General features: G+C 42.5%; 1 protein-coding gene and 1 long non-coding RNA gene across 3 annotated transcripts in view; one reads left to right on the forward strand and one right to left on the reverse strand.

Annotated features, from left to right (window-relative positions):
* LOC113010622 (neural cell adhesion molecule 2-like) overlaps positions 1-9,478 on the reverse strand; it is a 44,946-nt gene extending 35,468 nt beyond the window's left edge. Inside the window, exons 1-2 of the mRNA XM_026149795.1 lie at positions 9,409-9,478; positions 7,839-8,174 (exon numbers count right to left, since the gene is read on the reverse strand). Coding sequence (XP_026005580.1) covers positions 7,839-8,174; positions 9,409-9,478 — 406 coding nt within the window. The remainder of the gene's footprint in view (positions 1-7,838; positions 8,175-9,408) is intronic.
* Positions 1,943-3,716, forward strand: LOC113011020 (uncharacterized). 2 transcript variants are annotated; one of them, XR_003270420.1, is made up of 4 exons: positions 1,943-1,972; positions 2,960-3,085; positions 3,194-3,428; positions 3,527-3,716. It is a non-coding gene; the product is annotated as an uncharacterized LOC113011020 (long non-coding RNA). The 2 variants fall into 2 exon arrangements; XR_003270419.1 differs by having other exon boundaries at positions 3,194-3,716.
* Positions 9,479-19,219: the final 9,741 nt, after the last annotated feature.

Genomic DNA, 19,219 nt, shown 5'->3' on the forward strand with positions numbered 1-19,219 from the left:
AGACACAGCACAGATGTTTCCTTCATCGTCCTTCTCACTCATTTGAGCTTTTTTTTCATTTCTGTCACTGACACCAAGTAAAGCCCGCCCTCTTCCTCTGAGCACCAGCTTTCTATTGGTTCAAACACAGAGGTTGGGGGACTCACTTTTTCTAATTACGAAAGAGACATCATCATCGAAGCTTTTTCATAAAATATGAGTTGCAACTTTTTGTCTGTTTTCCCAAAATACTTTAAAATAAAATATTCATTGGTTAACCAAATGAAAACAAAGTAAAATAAATAAATAAATAAAACAAAGAAAGTTCAAAAGTCCTCTGCTCTCAGTGATCTGTAGTTTGGTTGATGAACAAATCCATGTCCATGTAGTGGACGTCCCCCTCAGTGAGAGAGGCAGATATGAGCTGAAACACAGGAATCAAACCAGGGACGCTGCTGTTATGGAGCTGAACTGGAACCATTCAGACACTGAGGCCCTCTGAACACATTTTAATTACAGCTGTGCAGAGACACACTGATGACTGACTGGAACACTATGATTCACCTTTTACATTAACACCATCCTCACACATGTTTATATATGACCACTAGAGGGAGATGTTGGACTTTAAACACTAACATGGATACAAGCAGAACATCAAATTGAATGTGAACGTAAACACTGATTAATTCAGTTTTAATGATGATCATAAAAGTGAAACTTGTTGTATCACAATGAGTATGCACATCTCAGCACTTCCTGCATTGTTTTAAATATTAAATTGTCAAATTTCTCAGTCTTCATTTCTTAACAATGCTTTTATTTTGAAACAATTAAAGGGAACTTAAAAAAAAAACTTAAACTGATCTCAATTAGAATTAATATCTTATAGCTACAGAAGTTATTTTTGGATTTTATATCGAAATCTACCCTCAAGAACGTTTTGCCACATCAGAGAATAGGGAGGGTGCAAGTGGGAGCATATTTGGCTTCCCATTATACAGCAACATGGCTCAAACGGAAGAACAGTGAATGACTTAGACACACAAACACTCAAACAAATTCATGGGGAAATCAGGAAGATGTGAAAACATGTTTTGCATGTGCTTTGTGCTGAATTAGTGATGGTTACAAAAAACATCCGACACCTCAGCAAGTATGAATTCCATCATATGTTTCAGTCATGGTTTAATTTTGTGCATTTTATGATGAATACATGTTCCTCATGAACTGAATTCCCCATCCATCCATCAGCTCTGCAAATATTTACCATATTAGTTTACAATACAATGAAAATAAACTTCCTGACCAGTCATCTGTGCAAAATGCTTGTAAACCTTTTGAAGTAAGCTATTCAATTTTTTTTAACAACTGTTTCATAGAGCAGTTTGTTGGCAGTAGCATTTTTGAATGACTAAGCAAAGCAAAAAATGTTTGGATTTAGGCAGTGTTGTCTTTAACTTCACTGAACGCACAACCCCAAAAATGAAGGTCTGATAGGTGAGCATGTTGGGATATTGTAAAAAGCTGAAATGTTATTATCACATGTGTTGTAATGCGTGTGTGTGTGCGCATGGTATATGTAGAATCTGGTCCAGTGATTGTAGACTGAGGATTTCTATAAATGAGTGAACTCTAAATCTTAAATAAATGTGTCTGTTCCTCCAAACTCTGATTGGGGCTGCCACCCATGGTACGTCAGCAAATTTCAGATAACAATAGTGGTACATCTACAGAAAATAAATAAATACTCATTTCACTTCTCCTAGGTTTTAATTCAAATGAAAACCTGTTAAATATATATATATATATATATATATATATATATATATATATATATATATATACACTGTTTTTGTACCAACAGAAAGGTGCTCAGAGGAGGTGCTCAGAGGAAGAGGGCGGGCTTTACTTGGTGTCAGTGACAGAAATGAAAAGAAGCTCAAATGAGTGAGAAGGACGATGAAGGAAACATCTGTGCTGTGTCTGCTCTGTAAGTAGAATCTCTGTGTTTGTTTGAATTCTTGTACTTTGACTGTCTGCTCTCCTGATAACTGATGATGGAGGAGAAGACATGATTTGCTCTGTAGGACGAAGGGTGTACATGCAGGTCTGGGTTTTCTGTACCACGAAGGTGGTTCCCTTCTTACTGGGGTGAGTCGCCATGGTAACTTGTGCTGTAGGGCAGGTTGTCATCCAGATGAAAGATCAAGAAACAGCTTTTTAATCGATCGATTTAATTCAATTTTGGGACAAACTGCAGAGATTTCCACGTCTCCTTTGTCAGGCTGTGGGACAGAAAGCGTTAGTGTTTAAAGTTTCAGAGCTCTAATGTGCAGCTGTCACCCTAATAATACACACTTCTTTTGCCTTACATCTTTCTGTGTGAGCAAATGTCTCCATCCAAGGTTGGGTCGGGTCACTTATGTGAGACGTGTCCCCATGCAGTCCTCCACAATCCTGACTGCGTGGTGCTAGAAGTGGATGTTGACTGGTTGATAAGTGGGCGAGGATAGCACAAGGTGGTGATTTCACACCTGCGGATTTCTAATCGGCTCCAGAATAGGTTATGTTCACAGCACAAGTTACCATGGTGATATTATGGTAGTCTTTACCTTATTATAGCCTTATAAAGCCCACTGATGCAATTGTTGTTATGATCTGGTACTATACACACTGGAAGTGTGTTTGGGGTCACTCTCCTATCAAACAGGCCCCAGGAGAGTTTGAGGACTTGACTTTAACTCTGCTTTGTTTGTCAGCTTGACAGAATGGAGACTGACACTGATGTTTATTTTTAGTATCTGAAAAGAAAATATAATCTTAATCTTAATATAAATAAAGCTTAAATGACTAATAAAATGTGTGTATGTCTGTCTTTTTCTCCGTGTTTATTTTGCCATTTCGGTTGCTTCCTTGTACTTTTACTTTAAGATGAATCATTTCAATTAACCTCAATAATTATAATCAATTCTTACAGGTGGTCCAATGTTTCTGGATTACCCACAGCCCCCTCTGTCTGCATAAAAGCAGTGCTGGAACACTGGTGTACCATGGCCTCGTGAGCATCAGGGGAACAGTGTTGTCCTTGTTGCTACAGAAAATGGTGAGAAAAAGTAATTAACAATGGAGGAGAGACAGACCGTCATAACACTTAGATGTAGGTCTTGTAGTCTGATGAATTATAATCTGAAATCTTCGGTTCATCACGCAGGATCTGTGTACGCCATCGAGTAGGCGAAAGAATGGTTACACAGCATTCTGCAGCGCCATGCGGTACCCTCTGGTAAGCTTGAAAATATGGAGTGGCCAGCACGGTCTCCAGACTTAAACCCCATCAAGCTGGTTTGGGATGAACTGCACCAAAGAGTGAAAGCAAAGCAACCTACAAGTGTCAAACATTGTAGAAAGAACGCCATGGCTGTGTTCTGCTGTTATATCTGCCAAAGGTGGCTACTTTGAGAAGTTGAGAATACATTTGTCTTTAAATTGATTCTGATTTCTTTTTTAACTCCAATTGCTTATTTGTACTGTGCTTTCATTTCAGAGTACAATGAGACATTAAACTGGATAATTTCCAATAAGCTCTGATGAAGCTGGATTGACTAAAGTTATTGTGTCGTGTTTCCATGTGTTCAGTAATTTTACTGTTATTTGTATTTTGTTTCTAAGTGCTGTCGTCTCCACAGCAGTGATCTGGTTTCTCTGCAGTTTCAATAAACTTTGGTCTCACTTGATCTTCTGTTTGTTTCACAAAGATGTCTGATGGACAACCTGAGTTGTTGTGATGAACCCAAAACACTTCAGTTTTCTTCAAAGCAGATAAAGTTCATGTGAGCCACAGACAGCAGGAACGATTTCACACATGAATCTTAGTTACTGTGAAGTTTGTCTGTTGACAGCAGAGCTGATTTGATTGCAACTCATTTAATGGACAAAATAAATTTCAGGTACAGCTGCACTCAGCTTTTTCTGTATCTACACGATGGATCATTGTTCATTATAAAATATGATGTGAAAATTTAACCCCGTTTTATAAAATGTTTAACAACAAGTTTGCTTGAAGGGGAAAAAACCACAGGATACAACTTTGCAAAGAGACTTTGACTTTGTTATAATCTATTCTAACTCTTATTTTAATAGATGCATATCAACATTTGGTGATATGAGGGAAACTCCATTAATAAACGGTCTTCATGTACAGTGTGTGGGAGTTTCTGCATACTGATGAAACTGTCTTTAAAAGAAAACGGACAATAAATGCATCACAGACACATCTGATTGTGTTAAAGCTCCCTGTGGTGGAGGGCTAATAAACCACCACAAAATGTGGTGTTATATCTGCCGAAGGTGGCTTTGGTCTCACTTGATCTTCTCCTGTGGTTCTGTGGGTTTCACTAAGATGTCTGATGGAAAACATGAGTTGTGGTGAACCCAGACACACTTCAGTTTTCTTCAAAGCAGATAAAGTTGATGTGAGCCAAGACTTAAAGCAGCGGGAACACTTTCACACATGAATCTTATGCTACGTTCACACTGCAGGCGATGCGGTGTGAATTTGGATTTAGGCAGTGTTGTCTTTAACTTCACTGAACGTACGACCCCAAAAAATGAAGGTCTGATAGGTGAGCATGTTGGGATTTTGTAAAAAGCTGAAATGTTATTATCACATGTGTTGTAATGTGTGTGTGTGTGCATGGTATATGTAGAATCTGGTCCAGTGATTGTAGATTGAGGATTTCTATAAATGAGTGAACTCTAAACCTTAAATAAATGTGTCTGTTCCTCCAAACTCTGATTGGGGCTGCCACCCATGGTACGTCAGCAAATTTCAGATAACAATAGTGGTACATCTACAGAAAATAAATAAACACATTTCAGACAAACATAAAATTTTGCTGTTTTTATTATCATTTGCACATTTCTAAAATATTATGGGCCATCTATACACATTATTCAATTAAATTACACACACAATACAAAATATATAGGGAAAGATGTTGGCTTTAACTTTAGTTCATTATATTCCAGTCGGCAGTATTTTTTTTGGAACCTTTTCAGCTCGGTGTTAATTAGAAAGACTAATTCTTGCTTGACCAGACTAATTTCTTGGGACTTTCCAACAGATGCTTGAGAATAGGGCTGGGTGATATATCTAGTTTTTTAAAAATATATTTTTATATATTTTATACGAGATATAAGATGTGACAATATCCTTTATATCGATATAATATATGTTACGTTATAATTATACTTGTGGAGCCAAGTTTGCCTCTCTTTCGTCCACTTTTGTCTGTTACTCCTATTTTTCGTAATAATAATTTTTAATAGTTGTTTGATACTATATGTTTCCCCCCCTCTTTCTTGAGGGACTCTTAGCTTTTATTTAACATTGTCTCTGCTGTGAAATCTTTTTGGTATAAAGCAATTCTTATGTTTTTTTGTTTTTTGTTTTTACTTGTACTCTGGTGTTTAGGTTTCTTCAGTGAGACTAATAATGTAGGTTTCTCTCACCCAGCGTCACCATGTGAGAAGCTCTGAGACATTTCAAACATCAGGATGTTAGTTAAAATTCTGTTTTTGTCGTGTATGCCAGTAGATCATAAAACCAACAACAGCAGCAAAAAGAAACCCAGCAGACACACTCAGACCAACTTTCAATCCAACAGATCCATCCTCCCTCTCTCCTCCATCCTCTGTGTCTGTTGGCCTCACAGATTTGATGTTCCTGGACTTGTTCTTCCTTATTTTATAATGTTTTTGTTTTCTCTTACTTGAGGCACGGTGTGTATCATGGAGGAATTGACGTTCACCTCTTCTGTTATTTAAGCCCAACATTGGCTTACTTATCAAACCATTGTCCATCCTGTGAAATTTCTTGGAATATATGCAGCTGTTTTAGTTTTTCCAGTCAGATCTTCTCCTGATTTTCCTTTTCCAGCATCATCATGTAAGAATCTCTGGGACATTTCAAACAGGTTGCTGTTCAGCTGGCGGCTGGTATGAATCTTTACTCTGTTCTTGTTTACATTTTCTGTAGATCAAAAAAACTGAAACTGACTGCAGCTGAGATCAAATCTGCATCAACTGCTTTAATAGAGAAAGAGAGAAAAGAGACAACCCGGCTCAGAGGAAATGACAAGCAAGTGGGAGACCACACACACAGGTTTTTAAAGGCTGTAAGACATATTTAATGAAAATAAGGTAAAGCAACTTAAACACAACTTAAAGGACATAACAGCCATAACTGAAACTTCCAAATGATGGAGAGAGCCAGAGCAACACAGCTGCTTCCGTCAAGGTGTCTTTATATACACTGGGACTGGCCTTCTCAGGTGTGCTGCATCTATAATTGGGTCAGCTCCACCTACCTGCAAGAAACAGGTAACAGAAAAAGCAAAACACAAGGCCAGCCCACTGGCCGTCACAGAGAAAAAAACATTTACAGCCACAAAAACACATGAATAGACTCAGTTAAGACAACAATAAGGCTAAAAAGAAATTATAAGTAAAAACATTCAAAAAGAGTAAAAATGAATAACAAAAATGTGACCAGCTCTTGAAATATTTAAACTGACAGCCAGAAAACAGAATGTAAATTTCAAAAAGCTTCACAGATCACAGGAAACATCTTAGTGTTACAGAAATAATTTTTAAATTTTAAATCTTTGGTTTTATTAACAAAAGATTTAAAATTATAGTTGTTAAATAGATCCCGAACTCCATCTGATTGTTATTGATGACCTACGATCCACAGTAATTCATATGTTCATCTTCACAGGTTTGTGTTGTTTAGCTGGTTCAGTTACTGTTTGTAGTAACAGCTTCGTGAGGATCAGTCTGTGAGGTATAAACAGCTGTTGAAAATTCAGAGAAGTGTTGGAAGTAAGCACACAACAATACATGTAAAGAACATGAAATGCAAACAGAAATGGTTTAGAATATAATGTTTTATTCAATATTAGGCAGCATCTAGCATAAACTTTGCCTGTTGATTAAAATGTCTTTGATTTTTCTTGGATCATTTTGGGTCTAATTTCTGAGGTCTCTCCCACAGATACTGGAGAATTTTTAGTTTTTAATTGCATTGTGATATTACAGTTAAAATAACCTACAAGTTTTAATAATTGTAGTTTCCCATTATGGATTGATTAACTGATCCTTGTCATTTTTTCCTGATAGTAATAATACTACTACTACTAATAATAATAGTAGTAGTAGTAAAATAATAAATGTATTTTTTATCCTATTGAGAGACAGTTAGCTTTTTATTTAACATTGTCTCTGCTGTAAAAAAATTTTTTTAATTGAATCAACTCTTTTGGTTTTGTAGATGTTATTGTTTTAGGTTCTTCAGTCAGATTTACTCCTGCCTTTGTTGCTTCTCTTACCAAGCACCACCATGTAAGAAGCTCTGAGACATTTCAAAGCTGCTGCATTTCACTGGGAGGCTGGAATAATTCCCGACACTGTCGTTGTTCATATTTTCTGTAGATCAAAAAACCAACAACGGCAGTAACAAGAACAACAACAGAAATGCACAGGATAACGATCAGTCCAACAGATATTTCCTCCTCTCCTTCTTCCTTCCCTCCGTCTTCTGTGTCTCCTCCTGTCTGACCTGCAGGTGAGAAACAGGTGTGAGGTGTCAGCTGTCAGGTAGGTGATGAGTGAAGAACAGAACAGAATCCGTTTCCTCTTCAAACTGCTGTCAGACATTATCTACTGCACTCTGATCACATCACTCAGACCAGCTGCTTTCTACAAAGTCTCATCAACAACATCTTTAGAAACAAACATCAACAAGCAGGAAGCAGCTTCACCTCTGATCACACACACACTCAACTCTACTCACTCACCTGGAGGAACAACATGAAGGTAGATGATGCTGATGACCTTCAACGGTTGTCTGACTCTCAGGACGACACAACACTCGTATGTTCCAGTGTCATCAATCGTCACATTCTTCAGAATCAAAGACACGTCTCCATCCTTCATCTGTCTGTCCTGCAGATCCACCCGGTTCTTAAAAGATGGATGCTGATTTTCTGGATCAAACTGGCCATCCCGGTACAAAAGCACATATTCTTTTTGGAAGGTCATATATGTCCACTTTACAACTATGATGTTGTTGTTTGGGACTCGACATGTCAGATTGACGAGTTGTCCAGACTCAGCTGTGATGGTTTTCTGGTCTGAAAGTGGAAACAACACAGAGCAGAGAGGTTAAAGGTTAAAGTACAACTGTTGACTTCAACAACATGTGCTGATAATAAATGACCATAATGTGTGAGAGAAAGCAGCCTCTCATTATAAGACACTGTGAGTCTCTGCATGCTGCCTTTATGTAGCTACAGCTGTTTGTATACACTGAACAAAAAGCTTTGTAGCTGCATACTGACTCCTGACACTACAACACATCACACTGACACACACATTACACTTCTTTGTCTCTGTGCTGGGAACAACACCGCTCACCAAGCGGGTGAATCCACACAGAAACCACCACATCTCGAGATGCCGTTACACACACAGGCAAACTGAAACTAATTTTTTGGGAAGTACCATGTAAACCAGAGTGATGTTTATTCCTCTTTATTTTATTCCAGAGGGTAACACTGTTTGGTTAATACACAGAGACCAACATGAAGACATCGACAAACAGAAAAGTCGAGCAGATCGACGCAGTTACAGCAGACATTTCCGTGTTTTTGTTTCTGCTGATCTGACTTTTAGTTTGTTCTAAAAGTCTGAGTCTGTTGGTATTTTCAGTGAATAACACAACTAGAGTTTTAAAACTGCCTACATGAGGTTAACTTTGAGGTTTAAATAAAGCTGAAACATTAGTTTTTCAGCCACTCATTCAAACGCCACACTTTCGATCTCTTAAGGAAGTCGCATTAGAGTGACGATCATAAATAAGTGCGTCATTACTAAAGCGGTGAAATCTAAAGCAGGTCTGAGTGTTTAACAGGTTCAGTTCAGTAACACTATAAAATATATATTCAGTTTTAAAATTTATATTCAGTGTTAATAGTAGCTGGATTCAAAGTGTTGATGCTAGCTTATTTTAATAAAAACAATATAGATACAAAACTACGGTGGCACTTGGGGTGCCAAAAGATCATTTTAGGCTGGCACCTGCCACCTCTGTGGATCTGCCCCTGGCTGTAATCTGACTCCTGAAGCTACAACACATCACAGTGACGAACATCTTACACTTCTTTGTCTCTGTGGTGCAAACAGCACCACTGACCAAGTGGGTAAATCCACAGACACCACCAGACCTCGTGATGCCGTCACACAATCAGACAATATGATTGTCTGATTCAATATAAAACGAATTGTTTGGGAAGTAAAATGTAAACCAGACTGATGTTTGTTCCTCTTTATCTCAGAGGGAAACACTGTTTGGTTTATAAACCTCACCTGCAGAGACCAACACGAAGACATCGACAAACAGCAAAGTGGAGCAGAGCGACGCAGTTCCAGCAGACATTTCCGTGTTTTTGTTTCTGCTGATCTGACTCTTAGTTTGTTCTAAAAGTCTGAGTCTGTTGGTATTTTCAGTGAATAACACAACTAGAGTTTTAAAACTGCCTACGTAGGGTTAACTTTGAGGTTTAAATAAAGCTGAAACATTTGTTTTTCGGCCACTCGTTCAAACGCCACACTTTCAATATCTCTCAATATCAAGGAAGTCGCGTTAGAGTGACGTTTGGTAGGTTGGACTGTAGGACGACCATAAGTTATGGTCATCATAACTACAGTCCTTTAGTTATGACGCACGAAAGTTTACCCGGCCTGTCGGAGCCGTCTCCAAGAAAGAAGCGACGTTTGCGCCGTCGGCGTGGCACCCCACAGCCGGATGTCGGGACATGTAAACAATCGGCTGTGGTGAGTGAAAGGGACACTTTTTCTGCTGCGTCAGACTCTGTGACTGTTGTTTCTGGATCTATTTTTTGTGTGTCTTCTGAAGATAACAATAATTTTTCTGTCTCACCCATGGCCACTGCTTCCAAGACTATTTCTCCTGAGCCCACGCTCCGTGTTAATGACTGTTTCCATTCTGTTTCCAAGCCTGGTATTATGAATTTAGACAATGAAAATGTTTGGGACCCTTTTTCACCTGCACTGAGTCATTCAGGGGAAGTTGTAAACCTCACCGAAACAGTTTTTCCTGATCATGTTCTCCCATCCACACTTTCACCACAGTTTAACGTTGGGTCTGCAATTCAGTTAACGGTTCAGCCAACAGCCCAGCTGCCCTCAGTTCAGCCAGCAGCCCAGCTAGCTGCCCTCAGTTCAGCCAGCTGCCCAGCTAGCTGCCCTCAGTTCAGCCAGCTGCCAAGCCAACTGCCCAGCCAACTGCCCTCAGTTCAGCCAGCTGCCTAGCCAGCTGCCCTCAGTTCAGCCAGCTGCCCTCAGTTCAGCCAGCTGCCCAGCTAGCTGCCCTCAGTTAAGCCAGCTGCCCTCAATTCAGCCAGCTGCCCAGCTAGCTGCCCCCAGTTCAGCCAGCTGCCATCAGTTCAGCCAGCTGCCATCAGTTCAGCCAGCTGCCCTCAGTTCAGCCAGCTGCCCTCAGTTCAGCCAGGCGCCCAGCTGCCCTCAGTTCAGCCAGCTGCCCTCAGTTCAGCCAGCAGCCCAGCTGCCCTCAGTTCAGCCAGCCACTCCACCACCTGTTACAACTTCGCCACCTGTAGCTCAGTTGCCACCAGATCAGCAGTCTACCCACTCGTTCATTCAGCCACCATCCTCACTGTCTCGTTCTAAGCAGTGAAAACACTTCACCACAACATCTGCTGGTTCTTTTAAGCTGGCCATGTCAGAGACAGTTGCTCCCTCTAGGGCCTCCCCAGAGACTGGGTGTCAGTCACCAGCCAACTCTGGACCCCTAGGGGTCAAGACGCCAGCGCCAGCAGCCTCACCGGAGAGCTCACCAGAACAGTCTCAGCTCTCAGCACCCCTTGAGAGTTCAAGTGAGTTCATCCGTCCGCCTCCGTCCTCTGCTGAGTGTATTGGGGAAAACTTTCAGCCCTCTGAGGACTGCATCCCACTGTGGCTGCCTGAGTCTAGCCACTGTGCTGCTCAGTCCCAGCCAGTGTCCACACTGGCAGGTCTCCGTACCTGCTGCTTCAGTGTCTGCTCTAGCTGGAGGGCCCGAGGAGCCCGTCCAGCCTACCGTTTCATCAGCTGGAGGGCCCGAGGAGCCCGTCCAGCCTACTGTTTCATCTGCTGGGGGTTCGGGAGAACCCAGCCAGCCTCAAGTTTCATTAACTGGGGGTTCAGGTGAACCCAGCCAGCGTCCTGCCTCGTCAGCTGGAGGGCCCGAGTCGCCCATCCAGCCTCAAGTGTTGTCAGCTGGAGGGCCCAAGGAGCCCGTCCAGCCTCATGCCACGTCTGCTGGAGGGCCCGAGTCGCCCGTCCAGCCTCATGCCACGTCTGCTGGAGGGCCCGAGTCGCCCGTCCAGCTTCAAGCCAAGTCAGCTGATAGGTCCGAGGAGTCCACCCAGCACCACGTCTCGTCTGCTGGGGGTCCTGGAGGACCCAGCAAGCACATCCTCATGTCTGCTGACGATCCGGGGAGGTTTGTTCAGCCACCACCTGTTGAATCATCCCCTGTGACTTCTACACCGTTGCCTGCATCCACATCACCTCCAGCAGCATCACCACTGTCAGGTTCCGCAGCCGTCCCGCTGCCATCAGGTTCCGCAGCCTCTGTGTCTTCATCCATGCCTGGTCCGGCCTCAGCTCCGCCTTCATCTGGTCTGGCCTCAGCTCCGCCTTCGTCTTCGTCTGGTCTGGCCTCGCCTGGTCCTGCGGTTGCCACACCGCCGTCAGAGCCAGCTCGACCTGTTCCGCCTCGCCTCTGCCAGCCGTTTTCTTGGTATCATGGCCTTCGGGGACGGCCTCAGGAAAGAGTTCGTCGCCGCTGCTGGCATCTCCAGACCTGCTCAGTGGCCGCCACTGCCTTCCAAGTGGTCGGCCTCCTGATTGGTTTTGCCTGCACCGCCGCCGTTGCCGTGTGCACGGTCGGCCCCCTGAACTTTTCGTGGTCTCATGTTGAGCTCTGGTTTCGTTTTGTTTCTTGATGTGCTTTCCTGCGTTTTTGGACTCTAGTGCTCCTTGTTTTTTGTTTGGTCTCTGTCCCTCCATCCTGGACCCCCTCCGCCCACCCTGGCCTGGTGCTTTGTACTTTTTTGTTTTGGGCTGTCAGGAGCCAGCCCTTGGATGGGGGGTACTGTCACGGTTCTGGGTCAGTTTGACCCAGTATTTTGAGTTGTCATGTTTTTGCAGGTTTAGTTTAGTTCCATGTGTCATTTTCTGTCTCTCTCTCTATGTCGAGTCTGCGTCTTAGTGTGATGGTTTCTTGTTCCTGTTTTATTGTGAAGGTCTGCGTCTCATGTGAGTGTGTTCAGTTTTACCTCTGTCTCGTCTTGTTGATTATTCCCAGCTGTGTCCACCACCTGTGTGTAATTCCCCTGTGTTTCTCTGTGTATTTAAGTCGTGTCCTCTGTCATTGTAGTTGCTGGTCTGTCTGTGTATTCACCATGTCTCACCCGTGTGTTCTCCCTGCTGTTCATCTCCTCTGCTCGTTCTTGTCCAGGTTTGTGCTCTTTAGTTTAGTTGTTTCCAGTCTAGTTTAGTTCGTGCTCCATTTGCTGTTTGTCCATATTTATTTTTGTGTTCAATAAACCACCTTCACTTCTCCACTACTGCCTGCGATTGGATCCTCATTTATTATTTTCACACGGCTCTCCTCACCCGCCGTGACAACATTCCTGTCTTCTCTAGCTTCATACATATATATTTCCAGTCCAACTTTATTTATAGAGTACTTTAAAAACAAAATGGTTTACCAAAGTGCCTTCTTGAATATTTGACAAACAAATACATTTACAAAGTAATGGAAAGTCAACACATTTGAGTAAAACAGATACATGTATGTAGAGACAATCTCTCAACACACTCTGTGTAGTGGGAAGTTGTCTGTCTGTGAATTGAGATCAACTTGGTCCAATGAATTAACTTCAAAGCTCACATGTCTCTAAACATGTTGTAAAATGTTATATACAATGTGTTTAGATAGGAGTCAAAGTTTTCTTTTTCTTTTTTTTTTTTTTTTTTGTGTCCCGTTTGGATCTTTAGCCATCAGAATTGTTGTCTTAAGGCCAAGAAAGATGCCAAGCGGATTTATTTTACCAAGTGGATCATCATGGCCTTGCCATATTGGTCCATTTGATTGACCTTTATTATAATTATGAATTTATTTTATTTTTGGTTGCTACAAACGGGACAGACATGACTGTGGGATAGGACAGGGAGAAAGAATGAAAGAAAGAGAGGGAGAGAAAGAAAACCAAAGGGGAGAAGAGACGGTGAGAAGGGGGGGGGGGAGAAAAAAACAAAACAAAAAACCCCCCAAAAAAAAAAAAAAAACACCTGGGTCACCTGTATGGAGAAAAAAAAACAGAAGAGAAAGCAAACAACAAAGAGCAACAGAATAAAAAAAAAAGGCACCATCACAATTAACTAGCTAGCAGTAGATATCAGTAGATACTAAATAATAAACGATATTGTGCAGCACGCAAGATAGACAGCGCACAATGTGCTTTGAGGCAGCAGCCAAGAAAGCTGTAGTCCGCGTCTGTGAATACCCGTGTGTACACCTGTGTGCATACCTGTGTGGATCAGCATGCTTGCATTCCAAAGGTTTCTCCATGTAACGATCTGCTAGGGAGTGTGGGGAGCCACAGCCCCGTCCTCCAGGGTATGAAGCAGGTATGGAGGAGATCAAAACTGCAGCCATCCAGAGGCCCCCAGAACACAAGAGACCAAGGAAGACCAACAGAGGGGCAGCCGCGCCACTGTCCCAGTAAGAGCTGAGGAGAGTCCCAGGTGAGGGCTCGCCCAGCAGCCGCAGAGCAGAAGCCAGGGGGAGTTGCAGTGACGCGCCCGTGAGCTCCGCCGGCAGCCAGCTGTGCCTGAGTGACCGAGCCCCAGGCCGAGAGGCCGGGGGCACCCCACTTCCGAAGTGGCCCGAGCGAGCCCCAGGTTCCAGGCCCCGATAAGCGACCGCCAAGGAGTGAGCCGGTGTGTACCCCGACGCCCACCCCCAGACACAAAGAACCACCAACGCACCGACACCTGAGGGAGTCCGCCACTGGCAGGGGAAGTGGTGGTGGGTGGAGATAGGCCTCCAAACCTTGGAGGGCCTGAGATGTCCCCCGAGAGGTGGCGTCTGATACCCAACCTGACATATAGACACAGACATACAGGCACACACAGACACAAACATCCATTCCCACCCTCATGCTCTCATAAGCACTTACTCCACACTCAACCAATGTGGAGACAGACATAAAGAGACGCTGTACACACGATCACACTCCCCAAGCGTACTCTACGAACCGGGTCTAGGTACCCTTGCCCCTGGAGGGGGGAACTGCACCCAGACCCAGGTGGTGTTACCCTTTTCCCTGCGGTGGGGAGAGGCAGACCGCCCCGACTCCGCAGCAGCAGGGAGGCCCCACACTCCAGACCGCAGTCGGACGGCCAACTCCTCCTAGCCCCCCCGCTCCAGCAGGCCGCAGAGAACAGGGGTGAGAGAAGACTCCAAACCTCCCTCCACCCGCTCATTGTAGTGTTAATGCATGTGTGTTCTAAGGTGCAATTAAAACCCAGGAGGGCATGGAGCTACCTGCCAGAGAGCAGCAGGTAAGCGCATAGTCCCTCCTGCTAGCCCTCAATGTCTACGTGTATTCAAAATTGAGAGGTGGGCAACGACGCCAGGGGTGAGGTATACAACCTGATGGTAATTTGGACTCCGTGTATCGTGCCCACCCCCAAGATCCTATATGTATGTGTAATGAGAGTGTGAGTAATGTGAATGTCTAAGTTGTGGGATAAAATTGAGGCAGAGACAGCCAGAAGGGGACAGAGGGGGGGGGGGGGGGTAGCCTCCTCTGCACCCTGGTGACATACCCCTACTCCAAAGCCCTGCATGTGTGGGTGGTTGTGGTGGAGCGGGAGGAGGGAGGCAGCTGAAGATGGGGATTGAAGGAAGGGAGGGGCAGGTGACCCCTCCCTGGGACCAGCTCCCCCGCTGACCCCAGTAGGCACTCCCATACTCCGCGACCCGCCAGGGAAAGGGGGCCCAGGCCCATCCAGACCGGGGCCCAGCGCAGCAGCGCCCCCCGGCCCCACAGAGCCCGGGACAGTCCACCCAACCCCACTACAGAGAAAACTGCACCCACCCCACCATTCATTCATCTTCCAGACTACATGAGACAATGGACGCCCAGGCTGAGATCTTCCTCCACCTCTCCTGTATCTCCCCCTCCTGCAGAGAGTTCCTGAGGAGAGGAAAGCTCCTGCAAGGTGTGACAATCTCCCCCACCAGTTGAAGAGCCCCCCAGGCGACTCGACGCACCGGCGGCACCCTGCGCCAGGGATGGGCCCCCATGCACCCACCCGCCCACAACCCCGGCAACACACAAACCAGGACCCAAGGCCCCGAGTCAAACTTTTCAGGCTTTTTGTAATCCTTTACACACCATACAAATGAAAAAAACCTCAATTGTTCAAAATATATGTTACCTTTCAAAAGTAAAACAAAACCAAATCATTCATAATTAATCCAGCAGGAATAATCGCATATTCAAATAACATGAAAAAAAAACCCACTTACACTTACCAATGATTCCCTCATTACATTATCAAATTATAAATTATGAAATTATCATGGCTAAAAAACACCAATTTGTGTTGTGGATGATCAACATGAATGCAAAAAAAAAAAAAGGACTTTGATTCTTTCTTTCTTTACGTCATCAAATATTAAGCTATCAAATCATTAAGGCTAAATACATACTTAATTTAAGTTGTGCAAAAGAGTTACAACCAAATTAATATATTTTACAGCATCCACTCCAACTGTCACAATCTACAGACAAAACCTTTATCAAAGTTTCACATTTTTAATAACAAGTCCAGGTTAAAGCAGTGCATTCTGGGAAACTTTGAAGGCTCATATGACCATGTGGGAAATGTGGCTGCTCAGAGCAGTTGATGAGTTACTGATTACTGTTACTGTTCACGGCGAAAAGGTCAGTGTATAGGAATTTCTTTTACTTATGAATTAAATTTCCTTTATGAGATTGTTACCTTAAAATAATTATTTGATATTCTGATTATTCATCAAATCCTCACCAGTTTTGTGTTGGTGGAAAACAGGTGTGTGTGTGTGTGAGTCAGTATCCTGGTCAAACTGGTTTAGCACAGTGTTTGTTGATGGAACACATGGATGCTGTGTGTTTTGTATGTGATACAAAACATAAATTCTTTACAAATCCTACTGTGTGAATTCATGGATTTTTTTTTCACATTCTGTCTCTCACAGTTGAAGTGTACCTCTGGTGCAAATTACTGACCTCTGTCATCATTTTAAGTGGGGGAACTTGCACAATCGGTGGCTGACTAAATACTTTTTTGCCCCACTGTATATACATTGTCAAAGAAACCTGTCTTTGAGTGAAGATTTAAGGTGACAGGAAATATAAATAATATAAATAAATGCAGCTTGAATCTTTACTGAAGCTCAGTATTTGAAACAGAGTTCATTCACTGCTGTAATAACTAATAATGATTGAAATTATAACTTTAATATTGGCCATATTATATTTACATCACCAAAGTGAGATGACTTTAGTCTCATGAACAACATTAGCTAATTGTCATTTACTAGCTAATCTTAAATGACTGTTCAGTACAGAAGTGAAGCCCAATAATCATGATTTCACAGTCCTGTGGTCTCAGCCTCAGATACTTATCAAATCAAAGCTCATGTAGAAACAAACAAACAAATGAACAAAAGATTTTCTCCTTCATTTCTGTCAAACAAAGCTGTGTCAAACGTGTCCAGCTGTTAGTGTCATGGTTGCTAGGCAACCTGGGCAGTGTAACGGAGTCTAGACCGTCCCATTTCACAAGCCTCGCACTTCCGGCCTTAGTGGTCTTTGAGTACGCGGCCCTTGTGGGCCGTTAAGGCTGCAAATTGTTCAAAGGCCATTTAACTCAAATTACTTCACTGGTAAGCTGAAGTTTAAACGCTAGATGGCAGCAAATTTTCAACATGACCTTTCAAGTGTCAGCTCTGAGCAGATGAGATCCAGAAGGAAGTTCCATATGCATTACATGTTCATTGGTTTTTAGTTTATCTCCAAACACTTTAGCTCTCTAGATTTGGGTTAAAGTACTAAGTGTTAAAGAAATTCATTCAAGTGGGTCAAAGGCTATTCTGGAAATGAGTAGAAGACCTTTTGTTTGTAGATATCTGAGAAGTATACACAGAATAATTCCCAGGAGGAGGGACAAAAAAGAAATCTGTTTATCAAAATGAAGCACCCTGTAGTCCAAGTTAACTACAAGGTTGGAATTAACTTTTTTTGCTCAGTAGAAAAAAGTCCCAGATTTGAGATTTGTAATACATATTGATTGTAAAGAATCACACGAATCTGCAACCAAATAATGTTTAGATTGTTATTATTATGTTTCCTTAACATCAAACAGTCAGCTGCTGCCGCTGGTTTCAGTGTGAATTAAAACATCAAGGTAAGAACTCTTTCCATGTTGTAGCTCTCCTGCAGGTTTAATGGGTTTTTTTCCCCTCTTCTTCTTCTTCTCTGAAGTGAAAAGATGTCTGCATTGGTTACCCACAACCAAACCGGAACAAGTCAAATTTTCCGTCTTACATCTTGGTGAAGCCCACAGAACCACGTGAGAAACACAAGAGAACAAAGGGTTGTTAATCCTGCAGAGAAACACCTGTTTGCTGTGGGAACAAGAGCAAGTTATTTCTCATATTTTTATTGTAAATAACAGTGAAGTTACAGTGTCTATAAAACACATTCATATAGTTATATTAGCACTGATGGTTCTGTGTCAGTAAAAAAAATATAATTTCAGATTTTTTGAATCATAAAAGAGTAAAAAAAAAACATGCATGCATATATATATATATATATATATATATATATATATATAAAAACTTTGTTAACATGTAGATGTCCTCTGGTCTGAGGTGCTGGGGGACCAGATAGAGACCAGCAGCTGGACGTCAGTGGCTGGACTGGTGGACTACCTTAGCGAAGAGTAGACGACGTCTGGTTCAGGTTTAAAGTCTAAACACAAACACACACAGTTCAAACAACAGGAAACATGATTACAAGCTTTGTAGTTCAATCAAGACCTCCAGTCTCCACCTCTCTGCATCACACACAGTCCCAGTTCAGACTTGAATCAATTCAAAAACACTTGAACCTGAAATCCACAGAGGTGAAACAATTAACTCATAAACTAAACTGCATTAAATTATATTCAAAAGTCTAATATGTAATTTTTGTTCACATAATTGTTGCTTATTTTGTGTCTTTCTTGCAAGATTTGGCCTCGTTCAAGAATATCCTGTAATAAACTGGTGACCTCTACAAGGGAGTATCCCACCTCACCTTTACAGCTGGGAAAAGCTCCACCATGCAAATAATCCTGGAGAAGCAGCAAGAAACTGGGTGGATTGACGGAACTGGCAAAACATTTATTCAAAATATGGAACTAACTAGTCTTCTAAGTAATCTAACTATTCTTTTGCTCTTCTGGCATAGAAACAGTGTGAGAAGAGCTCTCTCTCTCTCTGTCTCTCATTCACTGGGTGGGCGAGCAGCGAGACTTCGGAGAACAAAGGTGAGCAGTGGTGCACAGTGGTGTTGCAATGAAGCAAGGCATAGGTGAGTGAAATTTGACCTAGTTAAGTGCACACAGAGGAAAAAAAGAGGACCTAACACTGAACTGTGTGGTGCGTCACAGCTAGATGATAACTAAAAAGCTGATTTCTAAAATATATGAATGAAATATATGAAATCAGCAGCTGATAAAAAATGTTCAGATCTACTGAGTCAAATGCTGCGGTCATGTGTGAAAGAAAGCAGCCATGCTTCAGTGCAGTACTAGGTTTATTTCAGTCTGTTAATGAGCCCTAAACTCTCATTTTCCACTGTGTGGCAAATGTTACTGAACTGCAGCAGGTACTATGTAATGCACATGGTGTAATACAGCAAGGTTTACTAAAATATCAGGATTGAGACAGTGTTACTCTATTTTGGTTTGGTTATAATTTGTAACCAGTCGGAATCAGCAACTTGTTTAAAATGATTACATTTGTCATGCTTGAAGGGGGATGGCT

The sequence above is a fragment of the Astatotilapia calliptera genome, chromosome 3 (assembly GCF_900246225.1).
Source record: "Astatotilapia calliptera chromosome 3, fAstCal1.2, whole genome shotgun sequence".
Lineage (NCBI taxonomy): Eukaryota > Metazoa > Chordata > Actinopteri > Cichliformes > Cichlidae > Astatotilapia > Astatotilapia calliptera.